Genomic DNA, 26,332 nt, shown 5'->3' with positions numbered 1-26,332 from the left:
GGCCGTAGAGGACTGGGATGGCCCCAATGATGAAGCATGTCACCAAGGGGCAACCCTGGTGAGTGAGGGGACACCTAGAAAACAAGCAATTTCTCCTTTTCTATCTACTATACCTTCCAGACCAACCCCACTGAGTGTTGTTGTGAATGGATTTATAGTGACCAGCAAGGCTCTCGGGTATCTGGCTAAGTACAGAGACCTTATGTTGAATATCGTTATCAATAATTCCACACAGGCCCTGTACTGTCGCATTCTTTCTTCCACAGTTGTCGAATGTACTACTTACTTTTCACTGACATGCATGCAGTAGTGCATGCACTTTCAAAGATTGATGGATAGGTTTGTACCCAAAGAATTGTTTATGTTCCATTGTTTGTCTATGCTGTGCTTTTTTTTACAGGGTGTCTTCTGGTGACCAACATCGATGGACGAAGCGTCGGCTGCAATGGAGGAGTGCCGCTAAAAGGAGGATTTTTTTTCTGCAGGCAACTTACTTACCACTTCCAACAGGACCACTACAACCACATAGATACAGTATCCCTTGCCTTTTTCTGTGACTGCATTTCTTGGATCTCTCTCTGCTTCTAAATTGATCCCTTAACACATCACTTAGTCCACTCCACTATCACATCTGCACCACACATAGTCATTTGTAAGTGCTCCTACGTAATTCGCAAGTCGCAGCACGCCCCAGCCCGTAGAGGACTGGGATGGCCCCAATGATGAAGCATGTCACCAAGGGGCAACCCTGGTGAGTGAGGGGACACCTAGAAAAAAAGCAATTTCTCCTTTTCTATCTACTATACCTTCCAGACCAACCCCATTGAGTGTTGTTGTGAATGGATTTATAGTGACCAGCAAGGCTCTCAGGTATCTGGCTACAGAGACCTTATGTTGAATATAGTTATCAATATTTCCACCCACGCCCTGTACTGTCGCATTCTTTCTTCCACAGTTGTCGAAAGTACTACTTACTTTTAACTGACATGCATGCAGTAGTGTATGCACTTTCAAAGATTGATGGATAGGTTTGTACCCAAAGATTTGTTTATGTTCACAATTGTTTGTCCATGCTGTGCTACTTTTTCTTGTCTCCCAAAACCTTTCCCAAAAACCCCCGTACCCATCCATTTTTCAAACCCTAACCCTCTTCCCCCGGGCTGTGTGGTTTTGATTGATGTGTGACTAAATTACAGCAATAAATCCACACACTTGCTGGGGAGGATAAGGTGATAGCAACAGGCTGGTGAAGAAATCCGAGGATATATTCTTACTCTGCTTGACAAAGACCCATGGCTAATGTCAAAGAACTTCAACCGAATTAGTTATACTTTAACATTTGTTAGGCTACAATGTGGCACTGTTCTAGTGTACTTCTGTCACCTGCTATATTCTGTATTGTACCTTTGTATTGCTCAGGAGGACAAACCAGATTTCATTTTCTTTTTTTTCATAGGCAAGCAACTGCCACTGTGTCACACCACTAGTACCACCACTATGAGGAAATTTTATCCGCCCAGGATTGCTAACCTTATTTGCTGTTTCCCGTGGAGCCAGCCCTGGGCCTAGCCCTACTTGCAAACAGAAATTACAGGTAAGATAGGCGTTTGGTTGGAGGTAGTATAATGGAGTATTAGGAGAGACGAGAGATTTGATTGACGGTAGTACTACTAAAGTCCTAGGACTATTCAGGAAAACAAACTTACTGTTATGTTAAACCCCCACCCACCAGACTCAAAAGCAGTAAAAAACAGGTATGGTCAGATAAAGTTTCAAAAAGTATATTTTTATAGCCCTAACAAAAGAATCTCCCGCAAGACCCTCCCTAACCCCAACGATTGTCCTTCAAAAGTCCCCAAAAATCACAACTCCCAATTCCCACCCCCCAAAAGTCTCTAAAAAAGGGGCAAGGGACACTATGGCAGGGTGCTGTTGGAATTAGCAGCCAGGGCATCATGCTCCTTGCGGAGGGTGGCAAGTTCGAAGCGGAGGCCCTCCACCACGTTCTTATAGTTATGGACCTCCTGCTCCAGGTAGGACAGTCTGAGGGATAAGCGGCGCCGGTGTGCCTTGCAAATCCTGTGAGGGGCAGCTGCTTTCTTTGCTGCTGGGCGGTGGCGTTTGGCTTTGGTAGCCCGGCTCTGTACCGCTGGAGCACTGCGCTGGCTGGCAGCCCGCACGGAGGAGGATGCAGCTGTCCCAGTAGACGTTGTTATTGTACCAGACTGCGTCTCCTCCTCCTCCAGGGCCACCAGCCGCCGATATTCAGCAACAGTGGCATCCAGCCTCCGTTGCCGGGCCATTCGAGCCAGCTCCTTCCTCCTTGATGGTGTCTTGGATTTGGAAGGAGCAACTACATGAAAAAAGAAAGACATAGTCTGTAACCAATGCTCCTTAAGATTAACACAAAATGATTGAGCAGAAAGTTGTCACAGTACAAGTAGCAAATTGAAAGCACAGTGCATAACTATTGAGGACAGTATCTATGTAACCTCCGACTTCTTCATCCTTGCTCTAACATTAGTGGGAGTTTAAGGAACAAATTCTACGAGCACTATGGACTTCTATTACAGTCGACTATGACAGTACACCACTCTTATTCTTCTTCTTCTCTCTTGTTTAGGAAAATTGGTACGTTATCTTATGCAAGCCGGCATAATGCCAGCGCAGTGAACTTGCACCCGAGAAAAACAGACGCACACCATGGTGAGTGAGACAGACTTGCGTTACTGTACCGGTCCAGTACATGCAGGTGGTGAAGCTCTTACTTTTCTATTACGGGTGGCACTGAGAATACTCTGTTAAAAGGGCTACTGCTTAATTAATTTAGCTTTCACCCTACAGTGCAAATGAGTATTAGAAAAGGAAAATGAAGAAGCTAAATTATCTGATTATCTATCACTTCACATGGGATGTATTTGATGACATATGGGATGACTTTAGGTGCTTTGCTTATTATTGAGTGAACAGTGATACCCCCACACATGAATGACGTACTACTACTAAACTAAAGTTATTAAGAGAGGTAGGGAGTGTCCACCGTAATAACCGGATATATGCTGTGCTTGCAGTTGCAATACAAACTACTGCTCCTATTCATGGTAGTATTTGGACAACGTTACAACTTCTTTTCCTTGCCTTTCCTACACTGGAACGGACGTGCGGGTGCGGTGTTACATGCTCTTCAAAGTAACACTTAGTTCATCCAGTGACCGTCTACTCTCTCTAGATTCACATATGCTATCTAAGAGTCAGATAGTACCATGAATGATCCAGGCATCCATCCATTCAAAGTATATTGCACACATACAGTTTCTGTCTCACCCACCCAGGCTGTTCTCCCTCCACCCATCCTTGCTTCATCATTCACCCAGCCATGCACCATACCATTTTCTTACCTTCCCAGCCACCTCAGGGACCAAGCAAACACATATCATTCTTCTTTGCCAGTCATCATTACATTTCTCGTGCTTCCACACTTACTTACACCCTTCTTTCGCTTTTCGTTCATCCCATCCATCAAGTTCACCTCAGATCTGATTGGGATTCTTCTCGCCAAAAACTTCACAGCTAAGTCGAAGTACATTTAGAGGAGGCTACTACCTGCTTTTTTTATAATACACCCGTGCAGAAAGCACACTCTGCAGTCTTCAATCTCAATGACTAAGGAATGTATAGCTTACCTCTGCCCGCCACCACCGTGTGAACCCTCACAGGCATGTCCTTGTCCGGCACTTGCACCGCCTCCTCCCCAGAGTTGTCCTCCTCGTCCAATGCCACCACCACCTCCGCGCTGGCCCCGTCTCCAGATGTTCCACCTACAAAGTACATTTAATAATGTTAGAATACACCACTCACTACTATATAATATTTGGTCTAGGAGGAAGAAAGAAATGTGAAAAAAAGTGTACAATTTAATAATTTTTGACTGTGTACTCTAGAGTAAAAATGTCCCTTTTTCCAGGGAAGGCTGTTGTCTTGCTGCACTTTTTGGCACAACTGATGAATGTTTGCTTTTTACTTTTTAACACGCCCCACTTTGTTCCTAACAGACAGAACCTTGACTTCTAAGAACACGAGCAGGATCAAGTTCAAACCAGGTGAGAGCTCGGCTCGACCACAAGAAATGTGTCCAATTAATCGTCAGCACTAAGCACTTTTCCATTTTCAGTTACACGTTCACTTTTATGACAAACTTGAATTTAATAAATGTGTTTACTTTTAATAAAGCTTTTAAACTTAAATAGACTCTGTGGTTTTTGGTCCTCCAGACTAGAGTGGATGAGCTAAAGGTTTTCGAATTTTTGCAAGCATGAGTCCGTGCCTCTGCCATCGGTGACTTTGGGAGCTAAATGACTCTGCCACACTATCTAGTCAGTAAGGAGATTGGGGGTTCAAGTACAAAGTCTGTTATCACTGAGGTATGTGGAAAGTCTAACAGTTACAGCACCTATTATAATTGATAAGCTAAGCGATGCATTATTTAGTGTCCATAGTTCTGTTTGTGCAGATTTGTCCCTGCAACAGTAGTAGAATGGATTGTCCTCCTATCCAAACCAAAAGTAAAGTAGTATCTTATTCTTTCTTGGTGGTGGTCATTCACCTTTTTATTGTTGGCAATGGTCAAAGCATAAACATTTAGAATACTTGAAAAGACATTATGGACAATCCCAGAGGACTACACTCAGTGCATAGAGCTATTGCTGACTAGAATGGGAGTCCAATGGAAATGCCAAATGTGCAATCTTAGTTAGCTACACAGACAGACTAATAAGAATAATCTAGTAATACCACACGGAGTCATAGTCGAGGCAGGATAAGAATTTAGATCCTGTCTACAAGAAGATCAAAGACGATTTAGAAAAAATCGAATGAGGAACGCTAGGAAAAAATAAGTACTCTATATTAAAATTAAAACTTACTGGGGCCAGCAAAGGAGCCCTCGACTGCCCGGTCCTGGCCTGCATCGACAACAGCACCCTCCTCCTCCTCCTCCTGTGTCCTCCTCTTGCCCCTGGGGGAAGCTGATGTACAACATGAAAGAAAGAAAAACAGAAAACATGGATGATATTTCTCAACCAAATCAAACATTTAAAAAAGAACTAACAAAGTAACAAAATATTTTTGCGAAATAGCAAATAGGGAACGACTCCACAGGATATATTATTGACCAATCTCATGTGGTCGACTACGTCATTACTTTAGTATTGCTTGATTTGCGGACCGTCGAATTGGAAACTACCCTATGTAACTCACTAAACAAAGTACTAAAAAGGTTTGCCTAGGATTGGCAGGCAGCAGTCCGCAGCACGCAAAGTGACAGCCAAAGTCCATCGTGATTGAAGATCAGCGACAACACTAAAGTTTCCTACTACATTCACCAGTCATTAAAATACTCAAACTATTAATCCACCACCACTATTTCTTCTTATCGCCATGTGTACAAAGGAAGGACTGGACTTGAGTCTGTAGGGGCTGATTTAGAAGGCCCTTGCGGCTCTTTTGCTCCATTGTTGCGTGACTTTTGTGACGCAGCGACAGCACAAAAGAGGCGCAATGGTGCGGCGTATATTAACAACGTGACGCATCTGGGAGATGCATCACGTTGTAAAGCCCTGCGCCAATAGGGGTGTTCCGGCGCAAGGGAGGGCGTTCCTGCGCAGGAACGCATCCTAAAAGTGGCTGAGGGAAATCTACAAGATTTCAATCAGTCACTTTGAGGACAATGATGCGTGACTCAAACCCTGCGCCTGCTTGAAGCAGACGTACGGCTTGACGCAGCATTGGGGAGATAGGGCACCCCAGAGCATTGATGGAGCTGCACCATCGTTGCGACGCAACTCCAGCAATGCGCCGCCTTTACGGCACAGATGCGTAACGCTTTGGTGACGTTTTGGGCCCATGGCGCGCCGCATTGTAAATACGGCGCACCATGGGTGATGGTGGAGTGACGCACAATTACTGGCGCATCCCTGCAACTTTGCAGGGATGCGCCGGTAATTAAAAATCTGAACCTTAGTGTGTAGCATTACGCAGTTCTTTCAACTACACTCATACATAATTTCACAGGCCAATGAAATGAACACAAAATGTAAAACAAATAAGCATAGTAGCAACACTACTGAGAAGAAGGAGAGCAGTGTACCTGAAATGCACAGAAGATTTTGAAATAAAATTTACCTACAATGTAATGAGCAGCATTATTGCTCTTGGTAAAAAACAAAAATTTGCAATATAATAACACAGCAGGAGAAAACATAGTAGTAAAGACATAGCTACTACTACTCACCAAGCCCGGGGATCTCAAGGCCAAGGAGGTCGAGCAGATCTCGCTCACGGGTCAGGACATCCGTCCAGCGGTGGGTGGCCTGGTTGTAGGTGCGCCAGACCCGAGAGTGGTGGTAAATGGCCTGGCACACCTTCTCCCACCGCTTCCGGCGCTCCCGGGCCCCGTACCCGGCACTGATCTTGCCGCCTCCCATGATGGTCCTGGGGAGGCGGCGCTGAACATAAAAAATGAGTTGGGCCACCTCCTCCGGGGTAAAGATCTCCCGTGGCATCACTAGCTCCCCCCTCAAACGCCCGCACGGGAGCCGGACACGGGGTGCGGGACCCTTCCCCTTCTCGGGATGCTTCCCGGCTCCCTTCACCATGGTCTGGGCGGAAAGGAATAAAGAAAATAGAATAGGGAAGAGAAGAAAAGAAAAGAGTTTACAAAAGTAGTTTAAAATTAACCAAAAGTAGCAGTAAACACAAAAATATAGGGCTAGAAAAATAGAGGGATAGATAATAAGTAAAATAGATCAAAAAAAACTTCAAACAAGCAAAGGATGGCAGAGATTGACAGAGGATACAAAGACCATGCCCAGAACCATAGCAATGAATGAGAAACAAGATGGCCGCGCCCGTTCACGACCGCGCGGGTAAGTTCGCGCGAGATTTTCCTTGCGAACACGCGCGAGACTGTACTGGCAAGCCGCGGACTTTGCGAGATTACACTTCGCGCCCGGAAACGGAAATACGTCAGGCAAACAAGATGGCTGCGCCCTTGAACGACCGCGAGGGTAACTTCGCGTCTTGCGCTACGAGCGGCTCGCAAAAACGCACAAAACCTTGCCAACTAACACGCCGCAAAAAAAACAAATTGCATATTCGCACGAATTTGCGGCTTCCGAATCCGATCTCGCGCGTGTTCGCACCCCGCGAACCCCGCGAAATTGCAGAAAAACGAGTTTTTCAAAACTGAAAGCACTCGGCAGGGGCAAGAGTTCAAACTCATCATTAGTAACAATTCCCGGTAGTGCTTCCTGACTGGGGCCCCTCCAGAATTCAGTTGCTAGTTGCAACAATTGTATGACCCTGCTCTGACCCTCACAGCAGGCTCATACAATAGCTACAAGTAGGCCACAAAGAAGGTCCTGGGGAAAAAAATGCACTGCAACAGAAAGCAAAATTACAGATAAGGAAGCAGGTGCCAGACTGGAATTTTAAAACAGTGACACATTAATAAACTAACCCCAAATTAATTCATCTCAGTTGAAGCAGGGCTGGTGTGCTTGCTTTTCCCCCCCATAATCTACAGTAATGATGAACCAGAGGGTGGCATTGATGTAACAGAGGGTTGCAGTGGTGAAACAGAGGGTGCTGGGAACCTGTGATGATGAACCAGACGTAGAAACAACATAATTCGCGACCGTTGCGCGACGAAATGTAAGTTTGCAATTGCGAACTGGTACGAAACCCTCGCGAACTGGCAGAAATCCTTGCGAACACAAAAAAAAAAAATCCGCAAATTCGCAAGAATTCGCGGATTTTGCGGATTGCGAGTTCGCAAATCCGCAAAATTCGCGAACGCGAGATTCGCAAAATTCGCCCATGCTTATATATAATCACTGTAGCACCAAATAGCAAATAGAACACACAACCAGTAACTACTGGTAAGAGGTAAGTACCACCTACGCAACCCTAACCACCTTAGGAGAATGTCACGCAGGGACCAGTTCCTCACTAGGAAGAAGAACCACCTAAGTATCACCATACATTTAGGGGTATAAGCAAGAACATATTACACATGATGCATCACAACATTCAGAGGTGTAGGGAAGGAAAACACATGATGCATAAACAACACATTCAGAGGTGTAAGGAACAAGGCACATGACGCATTAAAATACATTCAGAGGTGCAGCAAATAACAATTCGCAGAAATCACATTAGCACAGAACTTACATCAAAGTCCAGGCTGCGCCACTGCGCCAAAACCTAAACGTAGCAGCTGCCCACTACTTGCTGGGCAGCTGAGGACAGGGACAGAACAGGGCCTAAACAATGCAGCTGGCACTAAGTGCTGCGCAGCTGGGGAAGGCCAGGGTAGGGATGAAGGAGTGCGACTCACTCCTAAGTCCAGAGTACATGTTCCTAAAAGAGAGAACCTAAACGGTGCAGCTGCCCACTACTTGCTGGGCAGCTGAGAATCAAGAACTGCGACAGGACCCTCACTGGCCCTTTGAACCAAAACTGTGCTAACTGCTGGAGCCCTCTAGCTCTAGAAATCCATAGGGCGTGCCTGGGAGCCCTCTAGGCTCTTGGAAACCACTGTGCGCATGGGAGCCCTCTGGCTCTCAAAACAACTACGCCCATTGGAGCACTCTTGCTCCTAAGATAACTATCCAGCCCTCAGGCTCGGGAGACACCTGTGGCTAACGCTGGAACTGCCACAGGGCCACTCTGGCCCCCCTTTTTGACATACATGCCCCCATCGGTGGAGCGGCCCGCTGACAGACAGGGCCGCTCTAACTCCAACTCCATCTGCTCCCTCGGGGAGCGTAAACCGAAATGCCCCAATCCCCTCACGGGGGCTTTTAAACAATTACGGGCCATCGCCCTGGGGGACACGGGCCCCCAAAACAACAAAAGAACCATTGGTGGAGCGGCTCGCTGCCATCTGGGGCTGCTCGAAAGAAGGGCACCACTCTGGTGCCTGGAGAGCACATGTGGCCACCCCCCCCCCCCTCCTCAACCGTCTCAACTTACCGGCTCTCGGCGGGGGAAGGCTTTCTCTATGTAAGGCGGCGTGGCGGAGCTCTCCCGACTCCTGGGAGCTCCACCCGACAGCGCTCTGGCCTCACCCGGTCCCCCATCACTGGACCAGGACTCAAGGTGAGGCAGCCCCGGGGCTCTACCCAGCTCACGGGAGCCCCGGGCCACGGGAGGACTCGGCTCCTTTTTTCCATCCATGCGGCAGCCAATCACGGCACAGCAGCGGGCGGGACTTCCTTCGCAAACAAGAAGTTCCGCGCAACGTCAGGCACACCGGTGCCTGACTTCCTTTTTGCTGCGCGAGGGGCGCGGCGGTGATTTCACAGGGGCCAAATGAGGGGTGATTCAGAAAAGGGGGTGGTGATGGACAGAGTATCTGAATTAAACAGAACACTCGTACCCAGTCAACAGATCAGGGCTTGATCCATCACCGTTTTTTAGCTCACTGCACCATCCCAGCTCAGAACCTGGCTACATGCAAATTAGTCTGTCCCTGGCCCAGTGCATCATGGGAACAGGGCAGACCAAACTACCAAGCCAATTCTTTTACTGGAAAGGAAACAAGCTTCCGGGGACCGGTTTCTGGCATTACAGCCGTCTTCGGCCCGGCTTGCTTGAATCCTGAAGGTGCAGTGAGCAAGGGACTCATGTATGAGTATACCCTACCACGCTTATGGTGGACAAAACGATTCAGAAAGGGGGGTGGTGATGGACAGAGTATCTGAATTAAACAGAACACTGAATGAGGGGTGGGCACTGAATGAGGGGTGGGCACCCTCGGTGCTAAAATAAAGCATAGAAGCGTGCTGGGCACTCGCTAAGGCACCCATAAACGGGGTGGGCACCCGTGTATAAAAATATATCGAGACTCTGGCACAATGCAGGGTAGGCTCCAGTGAGGAAAATGAGCGAAGGGGGATCCCCACGCCGGGGAATCCCTCGGGCAAAAGGGCAGCATCGCGCTGCCAATGAGGAATGCAGCCATGAGGGGCCGACCACCCCAAACAACAAGGCAAGTCTAGAATCAAGCGCCTCCCAGGCGCTAGGGCAAGCAAAAATGTCCCCAAAGATAAAGGAGAGATCCTGGGGCAAGGAACAGGAACAGCCAGCTCCCAGCAAAGCAAGTCCCCCAGTCATCCAGACAAGGCAGGGGGGTCCCCAAGAAGTCCTCCAGCAATTCAAGGCATCCAGGGGCTGGGCAGGGCCCAGGGAGGCAAGCCTTCCCCTGAGCCCAAGCAGCAGCACGCCCCTGGTAGATTCCAGTCAGCAAACAAGAACATTTGACAAGAGGTCACAGCCTCCTTTTATACAGAGAAATCCTTTGTCTAAAGGTGCAGGGTGGGGGAAGAACCAGTCGCAGGTGGTCTGGGAGCACCCTTGATGTGCTCAGCAAACTCTATTCAGTGGCAGGGCTAGGGACATTAGACGCACCACAGCGGGCGGAGCCAGCATTGTGTGGGGAAAGCCCAGCACTATTCAGGACCCAGGTGCACTCCTCCCCAGCCATCAGCATGCTAATGTCCACACTCACCACCGGGCAGACCCATCCAGACTCCTGGAGCCAGGCTCACCAGCCAGCTCTAGCCAATCACGTGCCAACACACTCACTACACACGCACAGCCATGTCTAGAAGCGGCACTTCCACATTAGACACATTCACACCACACATATCATTGCGCAGCATTCAATCACACAAGTCCGCACATACCAAACTCGAGCCTGCACACCACATGCATCAGGAACTACCAGGGACACAGATATTCCACATGCATTCCTATGGGAGGGCAAGCCACCCTTACTCCACGCACTCAGAGTGCGCACGCACTTTCCACTGGGACACAGTGAAAGTGCGCAGAAACCGAAAATCACTATCATCAGGTCACCATTACAAACAAAAAGTTTAGGGGTGAACCTGCCAGAAGAGCCAAGTCCAACAGTTCCGTAGTACAAGGGTTATGAAGCGGGAGCATTACAGTAGTTTTGCCCCTATTTGGGATTCACCAGGCACCCCTGAGCGTATTAAAAATGAACTGCCACTTCTGATTAACTTGGCAGACATTCAAAGATGGGGCCAAGTTATAGTGGATGGAAAGCTACTCCGATGGGATAATGTTAGATGTGGCTGCAAACATTTTTAGATTTAATTTCTTGAAGTTAAAAGTTGGTCCTAGAGCTTGGGTTTTGAGGTTGGACAATTAACCAATTTGAAGAATTGCTGATACAAAAATCGCCAGGGAAGAAGGAAGTATTGAACAAGTTACTTACCTTCGGTAGCGCTTTTTCTGGTAGATACAATATCTCCCTGTGGATTCCTCACCTTGTGAATATCCCCCTTGCGTCAGCAACATTCGGAAATTCTTTTTGTAGCTTCGTGCCGACGTGGACGCGGACGTCACAGAGACACGGCTCCGCTCGCGACTCCGCTGACGTCACCGACGCCTATAATAGGCCCACGCCGGCGTGATGACATCAGTTCCGCCCTTTTTTCCGTGCCTTCGAGGCACACGGACGGACCGATGACAGTAGAAATGTATACAATATACACAGTATAGAAATAAAAGTAACACACACAGTGTGAAGTAAATGCAAATAAACATTTTACAATAAAACAATCCATTAGAGATACTCTGGCAAAGAAGAGGGGACAACGGGGAGGCGGGTGGGTCAGTGAGGAATCCACAGGCAGATATTGTATCTACCAGAAAAAGCGCTACCGAAGGTAAGTTCCTTGTTCTTCTGATAGATACATCTGCCGTGTGGATTCCTGACCTTGTGAATAGAGTCCCACAGCAGTCCCCACTCCCGGAGGAGGGTGTCCACTCTTCTAGACCAGGAAATCCTGAAGAACAGAGCGCGCAAAATGACCATCCCTCCTCACTTCGGTATCCAAGCAGTAGTTCTTCGCGAAAGTGTGGAGGGAAGACCAAGTTGCGGCCCTACAAATATCCTCTACAGGCACACCTCTAGCCAATGCAGAGGTCGAAGACTTAGCACTAGTCGAATGAGCTCTTATGCCCTCTGGTGGTTCCTTACCGGCCAAAGAGTAGCAGATCTTAATGCAGAGGACGATCCATCTCGACAAAATCCTCTTATGGACCGCTCTTCCCTTCTTGCAGCCAGCAAAGCCAATAAAGAGCTGGTCATCCATGCGACAGTCTCTAGTTCTGTCCAAATAAAAAGACACCGCCCTCTTGGGGTCCAGATGGTGCAACCTCTCCTCCTCCTTGGAAGGGTGAGGGGGAGGATAAAAGGAAGGGAGGTTGACGGATTGACCAAGGTGGAAAGAAGACACCACCTTCGGCAGAAAAGCAGCCCTGGTCCTTAGAACCATTCGATCAGCATGAATGGACAGGAAAGGGGGCTTGGAACTAAGAGCTTGAAGCTCACTTACCCTCCTTGCCGAGGTTATCGCAACGAGGAAAACAGTCTTGAAAGTCAGGAGCCTCATGGTACATTTATGAAGAGGCTCGAAAGGAGCACCCATTAAAAATGTCAGAACTAGATTCAAATCCCACTGAGGCACAATAAAAGGGACAGGAGGGAACTTATTAATGAGGCCCTTCAAAAACCTCAAAACTATAGGAGATTTAAACAGAGAAGGCTGGTCAGGCAAACAAATAAACGCCGACAGCGCTGACAGATAACCCTTCACCGTGGCAACAGCCAGTCCCTGCTGAGCCAGAGAAAGGGCAAACTGGAGAACCTCAGATAAATGGGCCCTCAAAGGGTCTATGGACTTCTCCCTGCACCAAACAACAAACTTCGACCACCTATAAGAATAGATGGACTTAGTGGAGTCACGCCTGGCTGACAAAATGACATCCACCACATCGTGAGGGAGAGAAAAAGAAATCAGGTTGCCCCGTTCAATCTCCAGGCATGAAGGTGTAAGGTCTGGAGGTGGGGGTGTAGAACCTGCCCCTCCAACTGAGAGAGGAGATCTGCCCTGTGAGGGAGACGGAGCGGCGGGTGAGAGGAGAGGTGGAGAAGGTCTGAGTACCACACCCTTCTTGGCCAATCCGGGGCAATCAATATGACTCGAGCCCGGTCTTGGCGAATTTTCCTCAGAACCGGAGGAATCAAGGGTATGGGAGGAAACGCGTAAAGGAGTTGCGAGCTCCAACTCAACTGAAACGCGTCCCCCAAGGCTCCCTGCATCGGAAACCGGAGGCTGCAGAATGACAGGCAGTGAGCATTCTCGTGAGTGGCGAACAGATCCACCCGAGGAGTCCCCCACATCCGAAAGATGTCGAGAACTACCTCTGGATGGAGCCTCCACTCGTGATTGGCAGAGAACTGCCGACTGAGACTGTCTGCACGAATGTCAGAACTCCGGCCAGATGATTTGCCATTAGACAAATCTGATGGTCCTGAACCCAGGACCAGAGACGCAGAGCCTCTTTGCAGAGACACTGCGACCCTACACCTCCCTGTTTGTTGATGTACCACATCGCGGTCGTGTTGTCCGTCAGGACTTGAACCGACTGACCGCGAAGGGAAGGGAGGAAGGCCTTGAGCGCCAGACGCATTGCCCGCAATTCCAGAAGGTTGATGTGAAGCAACCTTTCTTCTGGAGACCAAAGACCTTTGACCTCCAGGTCCCCCAGATGAGCACCCCACCCGAGAGTGGACGCATCCGATATTACTGTGGCAACCGAAGGAGGAATCTGAAAAGGCTTTCCTTGAGACAGATTGCCTTCCACACTCCACCAAGACAGATCCGCCGCAGTTTCTCTGGAGATCTTCACTTACTCCCTGAGATCTCCGTTGTGTTGATACCACTGCCTGCGGAGGCACCACTGGAGTGCCCTCATGTGCCAGCGTGCATGGTTGACCAACAGAATACAAGAAGCCATAAGACCGAGCAGGCGAAGGACCTTCAGGACTGGAACAACCGCTCCAGGGTAAAACAAAGGAATCTACTCCTGAATGTCGCGAATCCTTTGAGGGGGAGGGAATGCGCGACATACAGTAGTGTCCAGTACCGCACCTATGAACAGGTTGCGCTGTGAGGGCACCAGGTGAGATTTGGGTACATTTATCGAAAAACCCAACCTGTGCAACAACTGAGTTGTCTCCTGCAGATGATGGAGCACCTTCTCCGGCGACTCCGCTTTGACCAGCCAGTCATCTAGATACGGAAACACATGTATCCCCGATCTTCTGAGATGAGCTGCCACCACCGCCATCACCTTGGTGAAGACTCGAGGCTCAGTAGTAAGACCAAACGGAAGGACCACAAACTGGTAGTGTTGTGACCCAACCGTAAAACAGAGATACTTTCTGTGCGACTTCAGGATGGGAATATGAAAATACGCATCCTGCAAGTCGATTAACACCATCCAGTCTTCTTCCAGCAGCCCTTGAAGAACCTGCGCAAAAGTGAGCATCTTGAACTTTTCCTGTTTCAGGTAAAGGTTCAAGATCCTGAGATCCAGGATAGGCCGAAGCCTGCCATCTTTCTTGGGGATCAGGAAATACCGGGAGTAGCACCCCTGACCCCTTTCCTGCTCTGGAACCACCTCTATCGCACCTTTTTTGAAAAGAGCCAGGACTTCTTCCTGCAGGCGAAGCAGGTGGTCCTCCGAACGATAACCCTGGCAAGGAGGGTAATTGGGAGGGAATTCCCGTAAAGGAAGTGCATACCCATTCCCTACAAGATTGAGAACCCAAAGATCCGATGTAATTAATTCCCAATCTTGTAGGAAATGAGTAAGCCGACCCCCCACTGGGCCCACATGATCCGGAATGGCAGATCTAGGGCTGCTTTGCTGCGTTGGCTGGTGGTTGGGAAGGAGAGGAGGAGGAGGAGGAGGAGGATTGACGACCACTAGGGCGGGATCTTTGTCTGTCCCTGTACGACTTGTACAGCGTATTTTGTTGCTGCTGAGGCTGCTGCTGGGAAGGTCTGTAAGAGCGAAAGGAAGATCTTCCGAACCCCCTGAAGCGTTTACCAGAAGTTCCTCTGGACTGAAGACCCAAGGACTTTGCAGTGGCCCTACTAGCCTTAAAACGTTCCAAGGCAGCATCAGCCTTCTTGCCAAACAATCCTGAGCCATCAAAAGGCAAGTCCAACAATGCAGACTGGACGTCCGCAGAGAACTCTGATGACTTAAGCCAGGCGGCCCTCCTGGTGGCCACAGATGAACCCATGACCCTTGCCACTGAATCAGCAGTGTCCAGGCCACTCTGAATCACCTGTCTCGCAGCTGCTTGAGTGTCTGAAATCACCTCCTGAAAATCCTTCCGGTCATCTTCAGGAATTTTCGGAACTAGCTGCTTGACAGAATCCATCAAGGCATGGATATACCTCCCCATCAGGCACGTTGCGTTGGTTGACTGTAAAGCCATACTGGCTGATGAGAAGACCTTCCTGGCACCCTGAACTTGCTTCCTGGATTCCTTGTCCCCAGGAACCTGTGGGAAAGCTCCAGCAGACTTCTTAGAGCAAGCAGCCTGCACCACCAAACTCTCAGGCAAGGGATGAATCGATAAAAACGCAGGGTCCTCAGGTGCCACTCTGTACCTCCTCGCAACTGTTCTTGAAACTGCAGGAGCAGACAAAGGCTTCTTCCAAACCTCATAGATGGGCTCAGTCAAGGCCTCGTTGAAGGGTAACACAGGCTCAACTACTGACGAGGGAGAATGAAGAACCTCAGTCAAGATGTTAGGCTTATAGTCAGCAGTAGGAAGAGTAATATTCAACAGACTCGCTGCTTTTTTAATAACAGTGTGATAAGGCACCACATCCTTTGATGGCACATTGGAAACTGAAGCCAACTCCCACTCAGGTGACAGTTCAAGCCCACTGGCCTCACACAAATCTTCAAAAGGATCCTCAGAATCCCGTAACTCTCCTTCTTCAGTATCAGAATATAGATACCTATCCTCTTCCAGAAGTCTCTGAGCCTTTCTCCGAGTCCTTTCCTTCACAACCGAAGCCAACGGGTTCGGAATCGACTCCGACGGCGCCGGAGCCGGCGTCGAACCTGACGTCGGACGAGGCTTCTCAGCTCGAGGTCGGACAGAATCCTGCCTCGGAGTCGTAGGCATCGGCGTCGATGTGACTGACGTCGACGGAGTCGGCGTCGACGACACCGGAGGTGTCGGAAAATGCCAATGCGGTGGTATAGCCGGCATAAAAGGCATGAAGGGCGCAGGGGCGTAAGCCTGGGGAACACCCAAGTTGAAAGCCATAGGACCCGTGGGACCAACAGGTGCACCAGACGGGAACATTGCCCTAGAATAGACACCAAACATGGCGTTCAGAAACTGAGATGGATCCTGACCTGGAGCTGGAAACTCAGGATAAGATTCTCTGGGTCATTCCTGAGGAGGCGGAGTCGAGACGACGTCGACCTCTTCAACGAGTCCTGGAACCGGGGTCGACGAACCCGCAGGCACCGGAACCTCGACTTTACCAGCCCCCTGCTCCTCACCTTCATCCTCCTGACCAGAAGGATTGGATGGAACTGGAGAATGGACCTGCTCCTGTGATTCGGGTGAACCTGGTTGTGAAGCCTCACCAACAGAGACATGCTCCGACTCCGAAACCACCACCTCTTTACTCAGGAGCTTAACCTGGGACTTCGGTCTCGAACCAGAGTCTTTTCCGGAGCGATGACGTGACTCGTGGCTCCTCTTCTTGTGCTTCTTCCTCGAAGACTTCGAAGCGTGAGCTGAAGACGACTCCGAGCATGACCTCGATCGAGACCTCGACCTCGAACGACGAGTTTGAGACTTCGAAGATTTCTTTTCCTTCTTACTCTTTAGCTTAGCCACAAGGAGTTTCGCCTCTCTCTCTCTTAGCGCCTTCGAAATCATCTTCTTGCAGCAAGCACAGTCCTCGACGTCATGGTCGGAGCTTAAACACCAGACACAGCAGTCATGTGGATCGGTGATGGACATAGTCTTGCCACATTCGCCGCAAGCCTTGAAACCAGTCTTCTTCGACGACATCTCGAAGAATATAAAGTTATACAGAATAACAGGTAAATAGTAACAAAGTTACTGTAAAGCTACAGCACGATCCCTGAAAACCGTTAGCGTCGACGACGCGGAAAAAAGGGAACCGATGTCATCACGCCGGCGTGGGCCTATTATAGGCGTCGGTGACGTCAGCGGAGTTGCGAGCGGAGCCGTGTCTCTGTGACGTCCGCGTCCACGTCCACGTCGGCGCGAAGCTACAAAAAGAATTTCCGAATGTTGCTGAAGCAAGGGGGATATTCACAAGGTGAGGAATCCACACGGCAGATGTATCTATCAGAAATTATGGTACTTGGCATTGTTCGATATTGCGGGTGGTGATTTTAGTCAACTAGAGGAGCTCTGGCAATTTTCGATGTGTACATTATATAGCACTGTCAAACCTGCATTATTTTTGTAATCAATGTTTATTAAGAAAAGAAAAGGTACAAGGCAGTGATAAAACAATATTTGGGTCCACAATAAAGATTTACCAATTGCAACACAGAGTGCACTGTATGCACAGTTCACTTCCCCAAACCCACACAGAAATGCAAGGACCGGCACAGTCATACGAGTTACTTACCTTCGGTAACAATGTATCTGGTAGAGACGATTCTAGCCGCAGACACCTTAACGTAGAATTATCCCCAGCAGTGAGACTGGATCCGGAAAACTTTTCTGCCGCAGCATCCCTGTGCGCAGGGGGGACAGCACCATGTGACTCCGCTCTGACGTCGTCCGCGTACGTGACGTCAGCGAGGATACATAAGTCTCAACCAGACTTGCCTATGTCAGTTTTCTTCTGAGAACTTTTCTACGCCACAACGCGGAGCCATCACAAACAAAAACTGTAAGAATACAGGAACAGTGTGCGAAAAAACAGCTAAACAGAAAGGGAAGAAACGAATGGTGAGGAGCAGCACCACCCAGAACAGTGCCAGGCACTGTGACACCAAAAGACATGGAATGAAAGGACAGAGCACAGCTACTGTAAGCAAGCCTGCAAACAAACACAACAGCAACCACCCCTCCGGGGGCAGAAACATGTGAAAAATTGCATAGCAGACGAAGAAGTCTGCAACCCCTTTACCCGGAACAGAGAAGGGTACCAAGGACAGAACGGAAGAGGAACAACAATTCATCCCCGACAACCCCAGCAAGGAGAGACAGCTTCTGAAAAGAACTAACGGTCGAGACCCCGCCAAGGGACCTCAACCCAAAGGACTACAAAAAAAGCAGAAGTGCAAGTGACGAAGGAAGAAGAAGAAGAGCATGATCAACCTGCCACTGGAGACCAGGGTGTAGAGGAGCAGAAGCACCCACAACACCCTCCATCAATCAACAGAAAGGAAGGAATGGAGCAAACCACAAGACAAGCATCCCCTTAGGGAGGGAGTCGAAAGGGCACTCGCAGAGGACAACCACACAGAGGTAGACAAGTGCTGAAGACCAAAGAAGAGTCCTCACAGAACGGGGAAGAAGGGCGGGCCGTGAAGGAATCTGTGGCTAGAATCGCCTCTTCTAGATACATTGTTACTGAAGGTAAGTAACTCATACATCTGATAGAGACTACTAGCCGCAGATTCCTTAACTTAGAATAGATACCCTAGCCATACCCAAAGGGTCTGCGAGAGGACCTCTCCAGCCTGGACTTAACACAGGGCCCCAACAACATCGGCCAGGAGGATCGGGCTGGGTCCGGTCGACCGGAGTGGAGGCTTTAATTCAGCCTGAAATTGGCAGCGATCGTTTCCATCGCTCTGCATCGACCGAGGGGTGAGTCCGCTTGCTGCCGGCTGCGGGTGGGGGCCCCCGTCCCGCGGCCCGTTTCACGGTCCCGGGGTTCGGTCGTTCGGGGTCTCTGGCCTGCGGCCTTCACCGGGTTGACCGTGGTTGCGGACGAAGACTGGTCACCCCTCGCAATTGCACGTTCGTGGCCCTGTCTGTGCCCCCCGAGGATGCCAGATTCTGCCAGGTGATTGTGACTGATGTCGGGCATGAAACTATGAATCGAGCGGTGCATGAGCCATCACTGAGGTCAATACTGGCAGAACTTTGGGCATTTCGCTCACATGTGAATACTTTGGTGAGCAAATTGGACACGCGCTTATCTACGATGCTCCGGGTGGAACCGGGCCCGGCCCTATCGTTGGAACTGGAATCTAGAGCTATTCATACCGCTGCCATTTTGATTCTGTGCGAGAGCCCCGTGAGGAAACAAGACTCACTGCCTGCCGGTAGCCATAGACTGCTTTCTGATGACTCTCTGCCTCTTTATTGCTTCTTTGTGTGCCTTTGGGTCTCGCTGGGAGGGGTTCGTGTTCTTGTTCCGAAGGGCCAAGGTTGAGATCGACTGGGTCGGGAATGGTTGGCATGGCGTTCATAAATGTTGGACTTGTAATTGTTTGCTCTGAGAGGCTGGGCGGTGTCTCATGGTACCCTCTATTGTTGTCTTCAACTGGTTTTTAGTGATAGGGGATCGCTGTTTCAGGCGGCGGGTCTAAAGGGGCCGGGAGCCCACGAGGATATGCCCTCCTCCGTTCTTTCTCCTACCTTTGGGGTTTTCGTTATTAGGGCGACAGGCACGCTGCTAGTGGGGTCAGGCTGTAGCCATTTGCAGGGGTGCAGGGTGGGGGGTTGGAGTTTAAAAAAAAAAAAAAAAAAAATTTTGCCTTTTTTATTTTCTATGGCCTTTCTTTCTTTCTTCCTCTCCTTTTTTAAGGATCTGTATAGCTATGAATCAACTGGATTCTTATTGTGTGCTCGTATTTTGTGCTTATGCTCTTATGATATCCTGATTCCTGGGTGGGCGGGCTCTGAGTGCCGGAGCAATATGGAATGTATATTGTGTATTCTTTCGTACAGATCTCTATGCTCTGGCGCCAATTCTCCATTATAGTGGTTACCTCATGCATATCCTGTTTTTTACCCTGTCCCCCGCATTCTGTTTGATTGTACAGCACCTGATCCTCTCGTATAAAATATAAAATGAAACCTCCGTCTCATCCTGGAACCCGTCTGTGCATTCTAAATACAAGCCTTGTCCTGAATCGCTGCCGGACCTCGGGATTGTCGGCTGATGAGCCGTGTTGTACAGTGATATTGGAGATTTTAATTTTATTAGCGGGCGGCCCCCACGGTTGTAGGCCCATACTTGTATTTTCACTGAATGCTACAATAAAGGTTAAAAAAAAAAAAAACACAGGGCCCCAACAGAAGATGAGTCACACGGACAGAGAGAACTGCACCCGTCCCCCCAGGCAAAAGAGAACCTCGCCATCTAGAAGACCACCGGCCCCAGGGGGGATGCATGAAGACAGCAAATGATGCGGCCTGCCGTCACCCAGCAGGAAGAAACAAGGACAAGGCGAAAGGAGGCCAGAGCACCCCAAGCCCAGTCAAGGTACCAAGGATCTCCACCAGAAGTCCCAGAGGTACAGGCAATGCAGAGGAGCACCAAGGAAGAAGAGTTACCCAGAGGCTCTAAAGAGAAGAAGTAGAACGAAGGCAACCCCCCCCCCACCGGGAATACACCCAGTGAAGAGGGCAGCCAAGCCTATCACAGCTCGAAGTCAACAGACAAGACCGAACAGCGCCTGCAGAACAAGAAGCAGGAGTTCCAGGGCCCACGGCAAAGCACCCAGCCACAGAACAGAAGAGCAGGCGGGCGCAGCCAGCCACCGACAAACGCCATGAAACTAAAAGCCCAGAGCAAGTCAGGCTCCAGACAAGAACAAGGCCAGCAAAAAACCCTGAACGACCCCTAAAAGGAGACCGCTCAGAACAGAGCCGATCCACTAAGAAGTGCGATCAGCCAGAAAATAGGAGGAGAAACAAGTAGGACGGACTAAGCCAACAACAGAAGAAATCATCCCCCCTTGAACACCAGACAGAGGACCAGACCAAACGGCGGACAAGGGCAAAAAACACTGCAGCACAACGCCGTGGATGGCACAGCCACGCCCAGGTGAAGAGGGACGGCACCAGCGGAATACAACACCAGGAAAGGCGAGGACCCCGCAAGGGGGAGTCCACACACTCCCAGTGAAAGCCAGGGCTATACGATAGCTACAAGTACCCCACATAGGTTAGGACAGGTCCCAGAAGTCATGGGAACCACACTTAGGGAAGAAATCCTGCATCAGATAACAAAATCATAAACCCGCCGCAGAAACCACAGAAGGCATAGAAATCAGCCAAAAAACACATCCTTGCCCAAAAGGGGCAGAACCAGCAGCCAAAGGAAGAGGGAGGGGCCAAAGAAGGGACCCTGAGGACACAGCAAACCTCACAGAAAGTGTAACAGCCACTCCAAACACTAAATACCAGGAGTAAGTGGGATAACACCTCCCACCAAGTCCTGGAAGATCAACAAAAACGTCTACTGAGGAGGAGGAGGAGGAGGACGGAGCCCCGCAAGAAGACGCTCAATGGCGGAGTCTGCATGAGCATTAAACAGAAGGACCCCATCAAAAGGTAGGTCAACTAGTCGCGCTCTAATATTTTCAGGAAAAACAGCATCACGTACTGGCAACGGAGAGCCACAGAAGTGGCCATAGCATGGCAGAGAGCATTGGCAACATCCAAGGCCACACGAAGAATAAACGCGGCCAACTCCCTACCATCCAACACATGGCCCCGCAGATCAGCACGGGCAACCCTCATGGGAGACATGAGAAAGAAGAGACTCCACAGAGTCCCACAGACTGGAAGTAGCCCTGGTCAACACACACAATGTGTTAAGCGCCCGCAAAGCAGCACTGGCAGAAGCGAAGACATTACGCCCCCATGAATGGACCCACCGGGCCTCCCGAGATGGAGGAAAGAACACCACAGGAAAATACAGAAAGGCATTCCACAGAAGAGCGATTTGAGTAGAAGGGTGGAAAGAAAGACAGACTGGGTCGTGCGAGCAGGACGGTGGCGATGCAGTAGCGCCTAAGGTACTGGATCGCCTGAGGCAGGGTGCCACCAAGCCCCCATAAGAGAATTATGGAGTGACTGTTCAAAAGGAAGGAATAACTCTCATCCACCAGAGCACTGTTGGAGAACTTCCAAGAGGTTGTCTGTAGGAAATTGAGTGACAGGTTCACCCTTCCTTAGAATACCAGCAGCCGTGGAAATAGCCTGAACAAAGGCAACACTGGCCTCAGTAGGGCGCCACAGAGGAGAAAGTAACTCCTCCGTTGGTGATGGCTGCAGACTGAGCCGCCCAACCCCAGGTCCAGGGGGGAGCGGCAAGCCCCGGAATAGTGGGGGATCCACAAATGAATGGGGAACCTGAGGGGCATCAGGGGAAGGCGGAGAAGCTGGTGGAAAAGCCAGCCACGAGCCACGGAAAGAAGGGTTCGAGGATTTAGGCTGTGGGGACTGCGAGGAGCCCGCCCTGGAAAATGCCGGTGAAAAGGTAACAATACGGCGCCCTGTCTCCGGGGAGGAACACATCAACAGATGACAGACCTCTGGAGAAGAAGGTACCTCAGGAAACGAATCAAGAACCCAACACCGACACGGCTCCGTGGTGTCCGCCATCGGTGCCTGATCGACGTTGACCGGGGCTGGAGTGGGTATTGGTGGCACCGGGTCGACTTCTGCCACCACGTGCTCTCCAGGAGAATGGGGCGGGGTCGACGCCGGAACGGTGAGGGAGCGGCACCGAACAGGCGCCGGCTTGGCCTCAGATGGGTCAGATGCCCACGTCGAGGACCGAGAGGGACTCGGGAAAGCGCCCCAGGTCCCCGCCTCCACCTGCGGCTCCAACAGAGCCGGGGAAGAAGGCTCCTGGCGCCGGCTCGACCTCTGGCGAGGCAGTCAACTGCCCAGAGGACCGAGGGGGACTCGGAGCCAAGCCTGGAGTCCCGGGGATCTCATGCTGTTGCCTTAGTAAGTGTATTATGCCAATCCCATTTCTTATTGACTCCATGCCTAATCTCCGCTGTGCATGCTGTGGGCCCCGTGAGGTGAAGTTTGCGGGGATTTGTGTAAAGTGCCCTATTGTAACCGCCTCTTCCCAAGAGCCAATGGTCTGTGCGAAAGTTTGGGTATTCATGCTCCCCGTGCGCCCACTTATTGATTGCCATTAATTGAGAAACTTGATAACAAAGCCATATATCAGGCAATGCAATACTTCCAACGTATCACCCCATCGTTAACTTTTTCATAGCTATGCTTGGGGCCCGTCCCTCTCACAGCAGCTCTCGCACAGTGGCATCTATAGCGGCAAATTAGGTGTCTGGGATCACATTGGGGGAGTTCTGCAGCACATAAAAGCAAACGCGGTAGCGCTAACTTCTTAAAAAGTGCGGCCCATCCCAGGAGAGTAAGGGGGAGAGATCGCCAATGCTTGGCGTCAGATCGAAGACTGCTCAAGGGCATGAGCAGGTTGGACTCGTAGAATAAAGTTGTATCCAGGGTGATGACGATACTGAGATACTTGAAGCCCAGTGACGCCACTGGTATACTGTATTCCCTAGGGTTACGTGGCGGGTCACCCCACAGGATGTAAAGCTGGGACTTGGCCCAGTTAATGGTATAGCCCGAGTGGGCACCAAATATGCGGAAAATATGGGGAACTTGACTGAGGGACCGTCAAGGCGAGCCCAAATAAAGGAGGATGTCATCCGCATATAAGGAGATGCAGTCTTCGTGGTCCTCTGTCCATTTCAGGCCTCTGATCACCGGATCCCCCCTGATCCAGACCGCTAAGGGCTCCAACACCAGTGCAAAGAGAAGGGGTGACAGGAGGCACCCCTGCCTATTGCCTCGCCACAGTGGAAATAGTCCAGATACATGGTTAGTGACAGTCACCTGCGCAGTGGGTTGTGAATTAGGTAGCCGGATCTACATACCAAACTTGGTGCCAAACCCCATCCTAATCAGAAATGCAAAGAGAAAGTCCCACTCAATGGTATCAAACGCCATGGATGCGTCCAGAGACAGCAGGATCGCATCTTTCCTGATCGTGCCTAATCTGCCCAGGAACCCATTCAAGCGCTGCTGTATATTCAAGGGTGTGTTTCTTCCTGGCATAAACCCAGATTGGTCCGAGTGAACCAGCTCAGTGATGTAAGGGATAAGCCTATTGGGCAGTAGTTTTGGCAGAATTTTCGCCTCTACCGTGAGGAAGCAAAAAGGACAATATGACTTGGAGTCCTCCACTGGTTTGCCAGATTTATGTTTAACCACAATTGAGGCCATCCTAACTTCAGGTGGTAGAACCCCTGCATCAAAACTTTCAGTATACATTTGCAGCAGGTGGGAGAGAGCTTGGATGCCATTGGTTTAAAGAATTCAGTTGGGAGCCCGTTAGGTCCCATGGCTTTGTCAGATCGCACATCCTGAATAGCTTTCTGAATTTCAGTCTCCGTGATGTCGTTCTCAAGGAAGTCTCTGTCATGTTCGGACAAGCAGGCGACTTTAATAGTCGACAGAAGTTCCATAGCCATGGCAGACTGGGACGACTCAGCGGGTGTATACACCAGCGAGAAATAAGAGGCGAACAGGTCAGTGATCTTCCGGGGGTCGGGGAGCAGTTCCCTGTCATCTCCAAGGATCGAGTGCACCCCCCTAGATGCTCTTTCACTTCTCTCCAAGCAGGCCAAAAGCCTGCCGATGCTCATATATTTTATACCGGGTGGCTGTGTGTCTAGCCTTGGCCGCTTCAGTCACAAGCTGGTGACAATCAAGGCATACCATGTCAAGCGAGTGTTAAGCTTCCAAATCAGGGGCAGCCGCCAGGAATTTTTTCTTAGTAAGGATTTCCTCCTCTAGCTCAACCACTCGCTTTGTGAGTTCTCTCCGATGCATCGCCATCAGCGCCAGTGCCCAGCCCTCCATAACGGCGCCGAACGCCCCCCACAGCACACATGGTGAAGTGACCGACCCCACATTTTCAGTAAAATAGTAATCTGCGTCTTTCAGCAGTGCCTCCCTAATGAGGGGTACCTTAATACCTTAAGTGCCAAAGGGCTTATGGTGAGAGTAGAGCGGCGCTTAGGTTGCCCCAGGGTTAGTGTCGTGAGAATTGGGGAATGATCTGAGATTCCACGCGCAAGAAACCTGGAGTCAGAGAAGACCTGAATATCTTGAGCAAGTGTGAACATGTGGTCAATATGTGATTGACTATTGTGGGCCCCAGAATAAAAAGTAAATTGGGTGGTGGTAGGGTTAAGCCAAGGCCATATATCCATTAAGCCCAGCGCAGATAGGGACTCAGACAGTGGAGATCCCCTTGGGGGTCACTCCAAAGAGGGAGGTGATCTCTGGAGCCGTCCACTGCCGGATTAAAGTCTCCCGCCATCACCAGTAATCCCTGGTAGGTCCAGTAGGAGCGCGCCAATGTCTTGCAACACTGGACGCTGTAGTCCAGGGGGGGGCATAAACATTGAGTACCTGCCTCGCTCAAGTGCCCGAGAGAGCTACATATCTACCCTGGTCATCAGACCAAGTCTTGCTTATAATATATGGACATCCCCTACGTATGAACACACCCGCCCCAAGTGAACCCGAGTGACCGACCAGACGACAACCCCATCTATTTAATGCCCCGCATGAGTTGGCAATTAGTTGCGTCTCCTGAAAAAGGACTATGTCCGGCACCTGGCGTTTCAGGTACTGCAGAACCACCCCCGTTTAATCTTATCGCCTAGGCCGTTAATGTTCCATGTAAGGAGTTTTAGTTCTAAGTGTGATCCCATGTGTGCGGGTAAGCGAAGACAGTATCGTGGCTATGGTCAGATAACAGGCTCGGGACAGGGCCATGGTGGCCACGAAGCCAGGCGGGCATGCAGTGCGCAAAGAAGTAAGCACACCCAGTGACAGGATCCGCCCGCGGACAAGCGAACTCAACTTTAAACACCACACGTGTATCCCATTGCGCTGTGGATAGAATCAGAGTATGGAGTTGTCGAACCACAGTGAAGATGTATGGATGCGTAAATCGAGAGGACCCAGAAACGTCAAGGAAATTAAGAAGCATCATCGCACAAATACCAAGAACAAAACACAATAAACACTCCCCCCACCCCATCCCCAACACCCACCCCCCGCCCTGCCCCCCTGCATAACGGGCACAAAACCACCCGCCACCCCCAACTTGCATCTGTACGTAATGGCAATAACAACCCCGGCCTTTTAACCCGTAACGTATAAGTCCAACATCATGAAAGGACCTTCTGAAATGACCTGACAACAATAGCAATACACTCGCAGCAAATCAGTAACCAAAAGAAAGCGTGCATATACAGTGTACGACATGCCGGGACCTTACAAATGGTGGTGCATTCCAATACAGTCTGTATCTACGTAATGCATGCTCAGGGAGCC

General features: G+C 50.0%; 2 protein-coding genes across 3 annotated transcripts in view; both read right to left on the bottom strand.

The window, feature by feature from the left end:
* Positions 1 to 26,332, bottom strand: part of ACACB (acetyl-CoA carboxylase beta) — a 1,895,698-nt gene that overhangs the window by 506,797 nt on the left and 1,362,569 nt on the right. The window lies entirely within an intron of this gene.
* On the bottom strand, positions 1,768 to 24,453 carry LOC147679519 (uncharacterized). Its single transcript, XM_086944664.1, has 3 exons — positions 24,252 to 24,453; positions 3,684 to 3,818; positions 1,768 to 2,353 (listed from the first exon to the last, which is right to left on the bottom strand). The coding sequence occupies exons 1-3, from the start codon at positions 24,451 to 24,453 to the stop codon at positions 1,917 to 1,919; spliced, it is 774 nt and encodes a 257-aa protein (XP_086800790.1). The 3' UTR covers positions 1,768 to 1,916.

The sequence above is a fragment of the Lissotriton vulgaris genome, chromosome 11, assembly GCF_964263255.1.
Source record: "Lissotriton vulgaris chromosome 11, aLisVul1.2, whole genome shotgun sequence".
In the NCBI taxonomy this organism is placed as follows: domain Eukaryota; kingdom Metazoa; phylum Chordata; class Amphibia; order Caudata; family Salamandridae; genus Lissotriton; species Lissotriton vulgaris.
Note: the sequence above shows the minus strand (reverse complement) of the source record. Positions and strands in the feature narration are given on the sequence as shown.